The sequence below is a fragment of the Mustelus asterias genome, chromosome 10 (assembly GCF_964213995.1).
Source record: "Mustelus asterias chromosome 10, sMusAst1.hap1.1, whole genome shotgun sequence".
Taxonomy (NCBI): domain Eukaryota; kingdom Metazoa; phylum Chordata; class Chondrichthyes; order Carcharhiniformes; family Triakidae; genus Mustelus; species Mustelus asterias.
In genome coordinates this window covers 93963083-93979551 of record NC_135810.1, presented here as the reverse complement: position 1 = coordinate 93979551, position 16469 = coordinate 93963083, and the positions used below count along the sequence as shown (strand labels likewise).

Below are 16469 nucleotides of genomic sequence, written 5' to 3'. Positions count from 1 at the left end.
CACCTATAACTATGACATCATGTACCGTCCAGGGAAACTCAATGAGCCCTCGGATGCCCTCTCGCGTGGAACATGCGCCAGTATACAAGAGGACCGTTTGCAGGCTCTCCATAATGACCTATGCCATCCTGGGGTCACTCGGCTCTACCACTTCATAAAAGCCCGCAACCTGCCTTACTCGGTGGAGGACGTCAGGTTCGTAACAAGAAGCTGTCGGGTTTGCGCGGAATGCAAACCGCACTTTTTCCGACCTGACCGGGCACATTTAGTCAAGGCCACTCGTCCCTTCGAGAGACTGAGTGTCGATTTTAAGGGCCCCCTTCCCTCAACAGATCGGAATGTGTACTTCCTCAATATCATTGACGAGTACTCTAGGTTCCCTTTTGTTGTTCCCTGCTCTGATACATCCGCTGCCACGGTTATCAAGGCATTCCGTGATCTCTTTACCCTGTTCGGGTATCCCGGCTACATTCACAGCGACAGGGGCTCGTCGTTCATGAGCGATGACTTGAGGCAATTCCTGCTCTCATACGGGATTGCCTCTAGTAGGACCACGAGCTACAACCCTAGGGGTAACGGACAGGTGGAACGTGAGAATGCTACAGTCTGGAAGGCTGTCTTACTGGCGTTGAAGTCAAAAAGTCTTCCAGTCTCCCATTGGCAAGAGGTGCTCCCTGATGTGCTCCATTCTATTCGCTCACTCCTGTGTATGGCAACCAATGCTACTCCCCATGAGAGGATGTTTTCATTCCCTCGGAAGTCTTCCTCGGGGACCTCATTACCGTCTTGGTTGACGTACTCAGGACCCGTCCTCCTGCGGCGACATGTAAGGGCCCGCAAGTCCGACCCGTTGGTCGAACAGGTCCATCTCCTCCACGCCAACCCTCAGTATGCCTATGTGGCATACCCTGACGGGCGAGAGGACACGGTCTCGATCCGAGACCTGGCGCCAGCAAGGGACGTTGCAACCCCCGTTGCTCCCATACCCCCTGTTACAAACCCCTTAACTCTTGTTTCTCCCCCGGACACGGCACGGGCAGCATCGGGACCATTGCTTAACCCTTTTACTCCCGTGTACAGCTTGCCTGAGTCCAGAGGATGGTCGCCACTTCGGGGCGTGTCAGGACTCCATGGACTACCGTCACCTCAGGGTCAACCGGCCTGTGAGTCCGTGGAAGAACAGCTGGACGCCGCCTTGGGGAGAACGCCACCGCAAGTGCCTACTCCGGTGTCACCGCCGGCATTGAGGAGGTCACAACGACGGTGCGGTCCCCCTGACCGTCTGAACTTATAGACTGATGACATTTTATTCTGTTTTTTTTGTACCCCACCGGCCTTTGTTCTCAAAGGAGGGGTGAATGTGGTGAACCATCGTTGGTTCCCACTGGATAGTACTTAGCCAGGGTCTGGCCAGTACTACAAGGATGTACATATGTTACTGTTGGGTTAGGGATGGGTTGTGCTACTTGTTGCTGTTGGGGTTAGGGTGGGGTTGTTACACCTTTGGATTGTAGTGTTGTGGTACATCCCAGTCGGGCTCCGCCTCCTGGGAGAGGTATAAAGGTCCCTGCTCTGGCTGGGACCCCTCAGTCTGGGATCGTGTATATAATTGTTGGCTGCTTCATTACAGTAAATAAAAGCCTTTATTTCCTGAGCATCTAGCCTCGTGTATGATAACGCGCATCATGTCCCCATCTGAATATTGATGGAGTACACCATAGGCACCTTAAAAATCTAACTCCAATGCCTGGACAGACCTGGCAGAGCATTCCTGCACGCTCTCAAAAGAGTCCCACAGATCACTATGGCTTGCTGCCTGCTGCTGCAGAGTTGGGAGGACTTGCCAGGTGCCAACATGGAGGAGTTGCACATCTCTGATGAGGAGGACATCAAAGGGAAGGATGTTAATTCGAGGAAGAGGAGACTGCAGGGGATGATGCCATGGCATGGGTCAGACAAGGCAGGTGTGCCATCAGATTCCATGAGGACGATGATGAGTTGTAGTGTGTACACTCTTGGACAAGTGCTCTCCATCATGAACACCAGCATTGCTATTCGTCTCATTTCTGCCATGCAATTCAATATGAGAGTGAATAGTTGCACATCAGGCTCACATTGTCCTGATCTTGTGAAGGATGATGAAGTCTCAGGAGCGCATGTCATTGCTGAGATGTGGTGCTAACTGGAGGAGGGAGTCCTGGTATCAGATGTCAGAAGATGTCACCTCCAAGCATATCTCTAGCATCACAGTTGTCGTGGCAGAGTACAAGAACTAAGACCTTTTTCACTGTCCTCAGAGGGCTTGCAGCTGTATGTCTTGAGATTGACAAAGCTCCTCAAGGAGATCCATCTACAGCAACGGACAATGTATTCTATGTAGCATCAATGGTGAAACTTATAGGTGACACTTGGGCAAAGGCAACTGGGGGCATTCTGCAGGTGTGCATCTTATTCTGAGATGACTCAGTCCTCTGTTACCCTCTTCTCTAGCACATTAACATCTGCACTCAGTTAGGAATGTTGGCCTGATTTTATCTTCATTTAACTATGCTGTGGACCTCCTGAGGATGACAATGTTCAACACCGCTTACAGGCCAGACATTTAAATGCCTCCTCTTTAAAACACATATTGTGTCCCTCATGACTCTCGAGAACTCCAAAATGCTCAAGCACCATGAAGCCCTCAGAAGACATGTCATGCTAATAAAGAGCAGACTTCAGCTTCATCCTTACCCCTATCCTACTGCACCCCTCAACATTGACTGAAATTATGACACGACATCCAAAGGGTCTACTGACTGCCACAAATTACCATTTGTTATTAGCATTATGCATCGACATAGAATAATAGGATCTCTACAGTGCAGGAGGCGGCCATTTGGCTCATCGAGTCTGCACAGACTCTCCGAAGGAGCATCTTGCCCAGGCCCAACACTGGCCCTATCCCTCTAACCCTGTGCATTTACCATGGCTAATCTACTTAACCTGCACATCTTTGGCTGTGGGAGGAAAACAGTGCACCTGGAGGAAACCCATGCTGACACAGGGAGAACGGGCAAACTCCACACAGGCAGGCAGTCAAGGCTGGAATTGAACCTAGGTGCCTGGCACTGTGAGGCAGCAGTGCGAACCATGTGCCACCGTCTGCCCTTGGTGAGTGTTTAGGTGATGGGATGCACAGCGCTGTGGTGAGAGCCGTATGGTCACAATCCAGACAATTACAGGTTGAGAAACACTCAAGGTTGTATGTTTGAGTGCAAAGACAATAATGTGGCCGAGAGGGGTAGTTCTTCAGCACCTTGAGATGGCAAGCTGACCCCACTTATTGGGGAAGCACCAAGATAGTGGTAGGGTTAGAAAATCTAAGAAATATTAGGAGCACGACAATGGCATAGGTGTTAACCACATGCTTATAATGCTCATCAATCTATACAGAATGCAACACATTTCACATCTACTCTAGTGTATGATTCCTCTCTGTGAGTTGTGTCTCTGTCAAACAGATGTGCCACCATAGACCCTCCCCACTAATCACATATGTCACTATCATGTGCCTCTCGTATATGTGGTTTGCTTCCATTGCACAACAGTTTCTACTCATAGGTCATTCCCAACATTGGCAATGCATTATCCTTCATGTAGGAATTCCTTACGGGAGATTCTGGCACACATGCTTTGTAGGGTCGTGCACTGCTATTCCTTGACTGTAACACTAAGGCTGATGTATACTCTCAGCTCATCTGCTTTCAGAAAAGGATAAGGTGTAGTGCAGAAAGAGAGATAGAGAAGGGTTATATATCTTGGAACTCCATGTACTCTCTGCACTACAAGCTATGAGTCTCTCCTCAGAATTTATGTGTATTCCTATGTGCCAATTGCATTTCTGACTTTCCAAATGCAGATGTGGTAAGCTCACCAATAATTTTGAGGACCATGCCCCCTCAATGTGCCTTGGCTATGCCTCTCTCAGACACCTCACAGTTATGCCGCTAATGTGTATACCCTTGAGATTGTATTATCATTCAATTGACTGCCGAGCGACTGCTAGACTCCAGTCACAATGTAGGGCTGCAATGCTATGTCTGGCTGCCAAGGTTAATGATGATGACTGCAAAAAGTGATATATTGTGCTCAAGGTGGCCTTTGAGGATGACCTGGGAGCACATATGGTGGCTTTAAACAATGCAGAGCAATCATTTGCTTCGGAGCAGTGATCTGTAAACATGACATGTATTATCAGTTCTCAGGTTAAGGCAACCTTGAGATCTTCGTGATGTCTGAGCCTTTTGCAGGTCCTCAGAGACATCCATAATGGCAGACTGCAATTGCTAAAGAGGGGGCAGTGTAATGTGCGGCAACAGCTCTTGGGATCTCATTTTTACATGATCCACATCCATATAAATGGTGAGGTTAATGCAGGCCATCATCAGCAAGTGCCAGATTTCATACCACTTGTGAAGAAGGAGATATGAAGATCTCAGTCATGTCTAAATAGTTAATGCTATTCTAATGTGAGCTCTAACGAAGGATCATTTATACTCGAAACATTGGCTCTATTCTCTCAGAGAATATGCTGTCAGATCTGTCAGAGATTTTCTGGTGTTTTCTCTTTTTGTTTCAGATTCCAGCATCCGCAGTATTTTGCTTTTAGCTTATGTCTAAATAGTTGACTGGAAATGTGCATTCCGTCTGCCCCATTCCCTGAATCAAGGCCTCAGTGTGCAGCCCTAGCCCCTTGTGCTGTCGCTGCCCAAATGGCTCATTCCCCAAGTTGCAGCTGACTTGAAACTACCCATGCTTTATCATTGCTTCATCCCCAACCCCCCCCACCTTAGAGCGAAGTGCTGTTCGCAGCTGAGCCTGATGAAGATTTCTTGGTGCCAGAAGTGGAAAATCTTGCCTTATGTTAAGTATAGAGTTCCAGGATTTTGGAGGTGATCTTACCACCATGCCATGCCGACTGATGGGCGGGGCAAGCCAGTACAATCACGAGTGAGCCGAGTAATCGGGTTTGCGCCCGATTTCTCAGCTCTGGCGATCTCACTGGGCCTGGATATCTGGTGAGATCAGTCGAGGCTGACGTCAATATTTAAATTCTATTTAAAATAGGCTCACTTGCCTTTGCGGCCTCGTCGGTGGGACTAGAGACCATTGAGGCTCCCTCGGAGGTCAGGGGCAGAGGAGGGATGAACTTTGGGTGGTGCCAACCTGGCAACCCTGCCAGTGCCAGCATGGCACCCTGGCACTGCCCACCTGGCATCCTGGCACTGCCCATCAAACACCGGGCAATGTCAAGGGGGCAGGGCCTGGGGGATGCAGGGCCAACTGGGAGAAGGGTCTGCAGTGAACTCTGCAACCATGATCGACTGGTCTGTGTGGGAGAAGGGGTGAGCGATCGGCTGGTCTGTGTGGTTGGGGGGGTAGGTTCCTACGTGGGGAATAGGGGGGGATCAGCTGCAGAGACTTGCGATAATGCGGGGGGGGGGGGAGGTGAGGGGGTCACCAGCTGCAAAGGCCAGCGGTAGCTGGGGGAAGCAGTGACTGAAAGATCTCTTTCTTCTGAGCTATTGTACAGACTAGAGAGATCTGAGCATGCACAACAGCGCCCTCTGCTGCACACTGCTGGCTTTTGGTGAGCTTTGGCCCCACCCCCTCCTCCTGCTGGCGGGAAACAGATTTTGCTTTTCTTTTCAGCGCGAGATAGAATTTGATTTTTAACTTGCTCAAAAAAACAGCGTGATTCTCTCCTGTTTTCATGCTCATTGGGCACTTAGAATCCTTTTAGTAAGATCACCCCCTTTGACTCAGTGATGACAGAGGAATCATGCAAGACTAGGAGGGGAATGCGGATTTGATACTGTTCTCTTTTGTTCTTGTCTTTCTAGATGATGGGTGTCATAGGAGATGAAGGTATGCAAAGTGAGCTTGGTAGATTCATGCAGAATATTGTGCACCAAAATGTAGCAGTGATAAGACCATAAGGCATAGGAGCGGAAGTAGCTCCACCAGTGATGGAGGGACGATGTGATGCAGAATTCAATGTTAAGGATGTCAATCAAGTAAATTGCTGTGTTCTGAATGAAGTTGATTGTCTTGAGTACTGTTGATCCTCAAGATGTTGATAATGGATGATTCAACATGACGATGCTGTTCAAGGTCAGGGGAGGATGGTTAGGTTTCTTTCGCTGTACACTAGCCTGGGTTTAAGTTGAACTGTCTTACCAATCTGTGGGAGAGTATGTTGGACTATAATGTATTACTTAAATATACATTTAGACAGAATTTAAATAAAACTTCAAACCTTTAAATTCTGTTGACTGAAATATGAAAGTTACACATTTGTTTGAATTGAGCCTATTTCACTCATATTTAAACGTAACAATAAATTCTGCTTTGTTGTTGTTCTGCTCTGAGCAAAGCTCATGTTCAAAATGCATGCAGGCAAGAGATAGGGTTACACATTCGGTTCATGCTTGAATCATTGTTGGAAGTAGTCTGTGAATTAAATTTCATTTCATTTAGTCAATTATGCTAAGCCTGTGTTTATGATTAAACATACAAATATTTATTAGACATGTCCCCAAGCATTAAAATAAGTGACTATGTATCAACTGCTTACTTACAATCGGCTGAGTTTGTAAAGTCCAGAAAATGCAGTTTTTGCGATGAATCTGATCTGATTATTCTGCAAAAATCTGCAAGGCAATGTAATAACAATATTGCAAATGTCTTCACAATTACATTGTTAAAGATAATTGTTTGGATTTTGTGATTGGAATGTGTTGAGCCTGTTGGCAATCGCTGATGCTCTGAAACAGACAGCAAATTCTGAAGCTCTCACATGCAGAGAAAAATGTGGAAACCCTGATGTTAATGTCACTGCTGCTATGTTTATTCAAATGTCCCCCAGACAGCAATCATTTCAAAATTGCGAACTGATAAGAAATTCTGCATTGTGTCATAAAAATCCTTTAAAAAATGATATCTCAGTTAAGAACTAGGAGCAGGACAGGACCATATGGCGTTATGAGCCTGGTCTGCCATTCAATAAGTACAAGGCAGATTGTGGGCTTCAACTCCATTTACCTTCCCAGTCCCCACATTCTTGATTCCCTGAGAGACCAAAAATCTGTTCAGCCCACCTTAACTATATTGAATATTGGAGTATCCACAACCCACTGGGGGAGACAATTGCAAAGGTTCACAACCCTTTGAGTGAAAAAATTTCTCCTCATCTCCATCCTAAATGGTCAACCTCTTATCCTGAGACTGTGTCCCTGAGTTCCAGATTCCACAGTGTCTACCTTGTCAAACCTCTTCGTAATCTTGAATGTTTCAATGAAATTACCTCTCTTTTCTGAACTCTGGAGAATTTAGGCCTAATTTACTCAGCCTGTCATCATAGGACAACCGTTTCACCCAAGGGCCAATTTAGTGGACCTTCAATGTACTGTCTTCAATCCAAGCATTTCCTTCCTTAAAATGGAGACTAAATTAAACACAGTTTATAAGGCATGGTCTTAGTGTGGCGAAACCTCTTTATTCTTGTATCCCAATCCCATTGCAATGAAGAACAACATGCTATTTGTTTTCTTCATTGATTCTTGAACCTGCAAGTAACCTTTCGTGTTACTTGTATGATACATCTCTTTGAACATTAATATTTATAAGTTTCATGCCTTCTAAAAAAATTCTGTTTTTCTATCCTTATTACCAAAATGAATAATCTCACTTCTTATTTTAATCTAACACTATCCTTAACTTCCTTAGTAAGCCATAAATGAATCTTTCTCGCTGAGTTTGTTTTTCAGGTGAATGTATTTTTGTTGAATATTTTGAATCATTGCTTTAAATGTTTCCCAATGTTTATTTACTGTTATACCTGTTAGTCTATTTTTATCAGCCTTAGTTAGCTCTCCATTCATACCTATGCAATTGGTTTGATTGGGGTGTAATTGCATTTTGAACAACTTACTAAATTCATGGTAACTGCTGAATAGCATTATTGGCCATGAAAGAGTAATTTTACATATGTTCAATGTTAAATTCCTCCAATACAGAAAGAAATACCACATTTTAATATAATAATTTTGGAAGAAGTTTGATTATAATATTTTGGCTTCTAACTTGCAGCAGATCGCGTGTTGAAATGGGTAGCATCCTTACCTCTCTGCCAAAAGCTCTGGGTTAAATTCCCATTCCAGGGAAGAGAGGTACATTCACAATGTGGCTAAGCAGGTTAATTGTCAATCTGTAAATCCTTCCAACACAGAAATCGAAGCGGAGCTGCCCAATATGTTCAGCAGTTCATTTAAAGGTCATTTAAATGCTATTAGCGGGCCCAGAACTGAAATCTCAATTGAGCCCCCCCCCCGCAAGCGGGTCAGGAATCGGGGGGGTGCACTTTGGGCATTGCCACCTTGGCAGTGTCAGCCTGGGCCCCCTGGCACTGCCCAAGGGGCAAAGTGCCAATGCCCAGGGGGCATCTTGGCACTGCCCACCAAGCATGGGGCAGTGCTAAGGGGGTGGGGCCTAATGGGGGGCGGGGCCTGCTGGGGGCGATCGGTGGGGGTGGGAGATCCCGCTGCCACTCTGCACTGGGATCTGTGACAGAGAGAGGGAGGCCTCGGGTTGGGCAGCCTGCGCAGGAGGCTGCGGGAGGGTGGGTTGGCCCTGTGGGGGAAGGGGTTCAGAGACAGCCAGTGTGGGGGTGTTGGGAGTCAGGAGGACTGGAGTAAGAGGCGGTCCGGTGGGGTGGGGGGGCTGGCCAGCAATTGAGCTGGCCAGTGATCGGGAGGTCGATAATGCTGGGCCACTGCGCCTGCGCCGATCTTGGCACTGACAGGTTGGCGCATGCGCAGTGGCCCCGCTCAGCGGTATGCTGCCGGCCTCCTGGGTGGGAATAGGCCCCACCTCCTGATTTTCAGAGTGATTCATGCTAGGGCTCTCTGTGATGCACAGATTGTGGGAGATTCATTTTGAAACTTCTGCTGAAAAAACAGAAGGAGTTACTCCAGTTTTTATGCGAATTCAACACTTAGGATTTTTTTGGGAGAATTGCCCCCCTTATTTTTAAACTGTGTCTCCTAGTTCTAGTCTATTCTAAAAGGGCAAATATTATTTTCCATTTGTTTTTTTATCTCTCTTCTCTTTCACCTTATCCACAAATCTTCTCTTTTGTTCTTTCCTCCCTCTGCTTTCCCAGCCTCTACAGTAACGCCCGATTTTGGGTTGTTCTGTTATAAGTCCTTTCACTTTAACACTGCAGATATAATGAAGCCAGTGTGCGCACCTAGGGGGCAATCTTACTGATTGTCACAATGGTTGATCGGCATGGTGAGCCGGGAAGATCGCGAGAGGCAAAAAACTGGGTTCGCGCCTGGTTTCTCGCCCCTTGCAATCTTACCGGCCCCGATCAGCTGGTGTATTCAGAGAATTTTAATATTCACTCTCTGATTTAAATATCATATTAAATATTATTAAACACAATTGTCCGGGCTCACTTGCCTTAATGGCCTCGCCAGTAGAGGTCCTCACCATTAAGGATCAAGTCTGGTCCCCAGCAATGGGGACCAGTGATGGCCTCACCAGTGGGACCAGAGGACATTGGGGCTCCTCGGGTGGTTGAGGGCAGGGGTGCGTAGTGCCCATTGGGCAGTGCCAGCTTGGGACCCTGACACTGCCCACCAGGCACCAGGAGTTCTCAAGTGGTGGGACCAAAGGAGAGGGAGGGGAGGAGAGGGTGCACGTGGAGTCTGCGCACTCTGCATCGGGGATCGCTGGGACGGTGATTGATTGGGTGGGGAATGAACTGGGGTGGCGATCCCAGAAGAAAGGGTCCATTATTTAGCACAGAGATAAGGAGACATTTTTCACTCAGAGGGTTGTGAATCCAGGTGTGAATCTAGGTGTCCAGATCATCAACAACCTGTCCTGATCCCCCCAGGCCGACATTATAGTTAAGAAAACCCCCAATGCCTCTACTTTCTCAGAAGGCTAAGGAAATTTGGCATGTCAGCTACGACTTTCACCAACTTTTAGATGCACCATAGAAAGTATTATTTCTGGTTGTATCACAGCTTGGTATGGCTCCTGCTCTGCTCAAGACCGGAAGGAACTACAAAAGGTCATGAATGTAGCATGACCTTCACGCAAACCAACCTCCCATCCATTGACTCTGTCTACACTTCCCACTGCCTCGGCAAAGCAACCAGCATAATTAAGGACCCCACGCACCCTGGACATTCTCTCTTCCACCTTCTTCCGTCGGGAAAAAAATACAAAAGTCTGAGGTCACGTACCAACCGACTCAAGAACAGCTTCTTCCCTGCTGCCATCAGACTTTTGAATGGACTTACCTTGCATTAAGTTGATCTTTCTCTACACCTTACCTATGACTGTAACACTACATTCTGCACTCTCTCGTTTCCTTCTCTATGAATGGTATGCTTTGTCTGTGTAGCGTGCAAGAAACAATACTTTTCACTGTATGTTAATACATGTGATAATAATAAATCAAATCAAATTTTAAAAAATCTTTGGAATTCTTTATCCCAGAAACAGTGAGTTCTCCATTGTTGAATATATTTATGGTCTGTCGGGGAATTAAGGGGTATGGGGAGGCAGCAGCGAAGTGGAGTTGAGGATGAAGATCAGCCATAATCATATTGAATGGCACAGCAAGTGAAAGGGGCCTTTGGTCTACCCCTTATGTTCTTATCTTCTCTAATTTTGTTTTGGAAATATTAAAAAAGTAAGATTTTCCACACTATACATATGACATCCTGAGAACAGTGACCAATTAAACTTGAGATAATTTAAATTTGACATTCAAAATAGTATTTAAAAATTAAGCAATATTATGAAAACAAGAATAAATAAAGCTTGCAAATTCAGAAAATATATCAAAACTAAAGCATGATGGAAACAAAAGATGGAAATGAACTCACAACTGTTCCAGGTCGTTGTACTTGATGAAAACATCAGCAGGCAGGCTTTTGATTTTATTGTTCTTCAAAGATCTATTGTAGAGAAAAGTACTTTCAATATTTAAAGTACAATTGCTGTGGTGTAAAATCTCTTTCAGCGTTAGACATGCAGATGGTGGTAAGTTGGCTCAGAAATGGTATATCAACAACAGCATGTGTATAAAGAATCACATAGGAAATCTTTAACATATGGCATTTGTCCAAAGGTTCAAGCAATCAAATAAGACATGGGGGCAGAAAAATCACAACTGTGTGATCCCTAGATTCTACCTGCTGCTTAACCTGTGGAGGTTTGCAAGGTTAGGAAGCAAGACCTCACAGGCCTTGAGGATTGGCCCTTTTGCCATGTGGTGACATTGCCAAGCTGGTATAGACACCTTAGGGACCAGAATTCCAAAGCCTGTTGGGGCTGGGCAGAGTATCGCCGTGGGAGAATAGTGTGTCGGCCTCCTGCCTGCTGGCCATTTTCAAAATGACCGGGTCTGAGGCACAAAAACTGTTGGCCCACAAGTGACAGGTAGCCTATTAAGGGACTTAATAAGGCCCCTTCCTTGCATTAACTGGCCCTCTGTGGTCGAAACACCACCATCCCACGCTCCTCTCCTACAATTCAAAATTTCAGCAATATTAAGTGTTAAGAGGGCAACTCCATTTTCAATCACCCTCTCTCTTCCTTAACAAGTTGCAGTTCTCTAGTATCGGAGGGCCCTGAGTTTGCTCTCTAGCATTAGAAGCCATCCCACCACCACTAATTGAACAACTAGCATGCCCTTTGCCCTTTAATTGTCTGATCATGCAGCAATGGTCAAGTGACTATTTCCAACACATTGGCGGTCAGAATCCATATTTGATCCTAACATCAGGGTCCCAATAAGAAATGGCAAATTAAGCCCCGGATAGCTATTCCATATTCCAACTTTTGACCAGACTGTGCAATTACACAAGTTTACATAACCGAAATCACGAATAACTGTAAACATAGGACATTATAAAATCTGATATGAAGTGTGCCAAAACATTGTAGCATTGTAGCATAAAATCTGATATGAAGTGTGCCAAAACATTGTAGGGCGGCACGGTAGCACAGTGGTTAGCACTGCTGCTTCACAGCTCCAGGGTCCTGGGTTCGATTCCCGGCTCGGGTCACTGTCTGTGTGGAGTTTGCACATTCTCCTCGTGTCTGCGTGGGTTTCCTCCGGGTGCTCCGGTTTCCTCCCACAGTCCAAAGATGTGCGGGTTAGGTTGATTGGCCAGGTTAAAAATTGCCCCTTGGAATCCTGAGATGTGTAGGTTAGAGGGATTAGTGGGTAAATATGTGGGGGTAGGGCCTGGGTGGGATTGTGGTCGGTGCAGACTCGATGGGCCGAATGGCCTCCTTCTGCACTGTGGGGTTTCTATGATTTCATTACAGAAAGTCAGGTTATGCAGACTAGGGGATTAATTTTCCAGTCCCGCCTGCTGCAGGAATCATCTCGAGTAAGTCGCAAAAATTGGCGGACCATTTAAAGGTCCGTTGACCTCTGGCAGGAATTTCTTGGGGCCATTGTGACCGGAAAATTCAGCCCAAGATTTCCATACAGGTAATTCCAGAAATTTTCTCGGGATAATGGCAGCAAAGTGGGACACCAAATCCCCTCTTGTTCTTTTCAATTCCAGAAAATAGAGGCCTAATTTACTCAGACTCTGATCAGCAGACAACCCTCTCATCCCAGGGACCAATTTAGTGAACCTTCACTGTACTTCCTCAAATGCAAATATATCCTTCTTTAAATATGGACACCAAATGCTGAGTTTTTCCACTTGATTCCCACAGAAGAAATGTAGGTCCAAAACCAACTGATGTTAAACAAAGCCACTCGGCGGTCATAACATGCTACACGTGTCCTCAAGAAGAGGAGGGTGGGACTTGCACCCTCTAGAGCTATCCCATATCTGATTGGCAGGCAGCTTTAACCGGAACTCAGTAGTGGACATTGAAATGACTGCAAGTAGGCCCCGTGCTGATATGGATGTGGCTTCTGGAGCGAGCTAAGTTATGAGGATTTGAACAGGAAGGGATGGGGTAGCTGAGAGAGGAGGGCAAGGGAGATGGGCCCATGGGTTTTGCTGGTTGGATAGTAAATGACAAAAGGAGTTTATAACTTGGGCTGGGGTTGGGGTGGGGGGAACCCTCAAAAGGAGGTAAATTCACTTGTTTTCCACATTTAACCAGTTGAGTTAAAAAATGACTTTCCCACTCCTACCCGTCTGCCCAGGCCTGTATCAGGGCATGTGTAACATAATATTTGGGTCAAATGGTGTGTGATCAGGCTCATTGCCCGCTTACTATTTTTAAAACAATGATAAAAGGTATTTTGGGTTATCACCATGTTTTTTGTACTTGCTGCCCTTTACTTAAAAGTTAAAGTTTATTTATTAGTCACAAGTAAGGCTTACATTAACACTGCAATGAAGTTACTGTGAAATTTCCCTATTTGTTTTGTTTTCTAGCTCAAAGATATTTCTCTTACTCTATGGGGCGATCTTATCTTTGCACTCCTCCGGCCAGTGGGCAGGACGAGCCAGTAAGATCGCGAGAGAGCCGAGAATAGGGTTCGTGCCTGATTTCCCGCCTCTCGTGATCTTACCAGACCAGATATCCGACGTGATTGGGTGTGAGGCTGATTATAATATTTAAATTTATTTTAAATCTCATTTGCATAGGATTAGTGAGCCTGGGATGGAATCGTCCGGGCTCACTTGCCTTTGTGGCCTCGTCGAGAAAGATTCTCTCCAGCGCTGATCACATATGATTCCCCATCCATGGGGACCAGACGTGATGGCCTCGCCAGTAGAACTAGAGGTCATTGAGGCCCCCCAGGAAGTCAGAGGCAGTGAAGGGTGTCCTTTGAGAACACTTTAAACAAGTTATTTCAACATTTTGTTCTGTTTTAGAATAAAGTAAAAAATATATCAATGGTTGTAGAATGGTATGAAAGTGTGTTCTCTTTTTATGAATTATATGAACTGACATTATTTGTTTTAGAGCTCAGTTTGGGTTCAGCTCTTTACCTCATTACAGCCTTGGTCTAAACAAGGACCAAAGAGCTAAGCTAAAGTGGTGAGGTGTGAGTGACTGCCCTTGACAGCAAGGCAGCGTTTGAGTCTAGTATCAAGGAGCCCTAGCAAAACTGGAGGCAAGAGGAATATGGAGAGAAACTTTTCTGCTGGTTGGAGTCATTCCTGGCACAAAGAAAAATGATTGTAGTTGTTGGGGGTCAATCTTCTCAAGTGCCAGGACATTAATGCAGGTGTTCCTTAGGGTAGTGTCCTAGGCCCAACCATCTTCAGCTGCTCCATCAATGATCTTCCCACTGTTATAAGATCGAATGTTGGAATTTTTTGAGGATGTAGCTGGTAGAGTTGATCGAGGAGAACCAGTGGATGTGGTTTATTTAGACTTTCAGAAGGCTTTCGACATGGTCTCACATAGCAGATCAGTATAGTTAAAGTGCATGGGTTTGCAGGTAATGTCTTAATAAAGATAAAAAGCTGGTTAGTAGATAGAAAGCAAAGAGTTGGGATAAATGGGTCTTTTTTCTGATCAGTAGGCAGTGACTTAGTGGGGTACTGCAGGGAGCTGTGCTAGGACCCCAGCTGTTCGCATGATATATTAATGATTTTGAAGGGGGGGGCTAAATGTACTATCTCCAAATTTGCAGATGATACAAAGTTGGATGGGCGGGGGAGCTGTGAGGAGGATGCAGGGATGCTTCAGTATGATTTGGACAGGCTGAGTGTGTGGGCATATGCGTGGCAGATTCTTGAATGTGAGGTTATCCACTTTGGTAGCAATAATAGGAAGACAGATTATTACTTGAATGGGTGTAAATTGAGAGAGATGGATACTCAGTGAGAACTTGATGTCCTCGTGCAACAGTCACTGAAAGTAATCATGCTGGTACAGTAGGCAGTAAAGAAGGCAAATGATATGTTTGCCTTCATAACAAGAGGATTTGAGCATAGGAATAAAGATGTTTTGTTGCAATTGTATAGAGTGTTGGTGAGGCCATGCCTGGAGTATTGTGTGCAGTTTTGGTGTCCTTATCTGAGAAAGGATGTCCTTGCTATAGAGGGAGTACAGTGAAGATTTACCATGCTGATTCCTGGGATGGCAGGCCTGTCATTTGAGGACAGACTAAGTTGATTAGGATTATATTCACTGGAATTTAGAAGAGAGAGAGGGGATCTCATAGAAACTTATAAAATTCTAACAGGGTTAGACATGGTAGATTCAGAAAGAATGTTCCCAATGGTGTGGGAGTCCAGAACTAGGGATCATAGTTTGAGGATAAGGGGTAAACCTTTTACAACTGTGGTGAGGAGAAATTTCTTCACCCAGAGGATGGTGAATGTGTGGAATTCACTACCACAGAAAGTAGTTGAGGCCAAAACGTTGTGTGATTTCAATAAGAAATTGGATATAGTTCTTGTGGCTAAAGGGATCAAGAGATATGGGGGGGAAGGGTCAGGGTCAGGATATTGAATTTGATGATCAGCTATGATCATAACGAATGGCGGAGCAGGCTCGAAGGGCTGAATGGCCTATTCCTGCTTTCTATATTTCTATGTTCTATGAGGCTGGGAATTATGTTGCGAGTGACTCACCTCCTGAATCCACGAAGCATCTAAAAGGCTCAAGTAAAGAATGTAATGGAATATTCTCTACTTGTCTGGATGAATGCAGTTCTAACAACCCTTGAAGGTCTCGACACCATCCAAGGCAAAGCAGTCCGATTACTTGACACTTCTTCCACCACTTTAAAATTCACGCCACATAGTGGCAGCAGTGTGTATCTTCCGCAAGATGCACTGCAGCTCCTCACCAAGGCTCCTTCAACAGCACCTTCCAAACTCATGACCTCAACTATCTAGAATAACAAGGGCAGCAGATGCATGGGTACACCACCACCTGCAAGTCACACACCATTCTGACTTGGAACTATATCAGCCATTTCTTCAACTTTGCTGGGTCAAAATCCTGGAACTCCCTTCCTAACAGCACTGTAGGTGTTCCTATGTCACAAGGACTGCAGAGGTTCCTTCCTAACAGCACTGTCAGTGTTCCTGTAACATAGGGACTGCCGAGGTTCAAAATGGCAGTTCACCACCACCTTCTCAAGAACAATTAGGAATGATCAATAAATGCTGGTCTAGCCAGTGACACCCACATCCCAAACCAAAGTTTTTAATATTTTGTAGATAGAAATTCCACATTTCCACAAGGGTTGTAATGTATATGAAAAGTTTACCATTGATATCAAAAGATATACTTAACAAATGGAATTAATGAAATTGATAGATTTGCTTACAGCAAGGTCACGTTTACTGAAACCGGTGGCACATCGCATAGGTTCACATCTACACATTCCAATTCTGTTTCCCGGCAATCACATTTCTGTGGGTACTCCTTAAGAACTGGAAAACAAGCATATATCACAT

The 16469-nt window shown here is 45.4% G+C and overlaps 1 protein-coding gene across 1 annotated transcript in view; it reads right to left on the bottom strand.

The window, feature by feature from the left end:
* LOC144499464 (relaxin receptor 2-like) overlaps nucleotides 1-16469 on the bottom strand; it is an 86232-nt gene that overhangs the window by 63158 nt on the left and 6605 nt on the right. Inside the window, exons 4-6 of the mRNA XM_078221452.1 lie at nucleotides 16340-16445; nucleotides 10950-11021; nucleotides 6624-6695 (exon numbers count right to left, since the gene is read on the bottom strand). Of these exons, the coding sequence (XP_078077578.1) occupies nucleotides 6624-6695; nucleotides 10950-11021; nucleotides 16340-16445 (250 nt within the window). The remainder of the gene's footprint in view (nucleotides 1-6623; nucleotides 6696-10949; nucleotides 11022-16339; nucleotides 16446-16469) is intronic.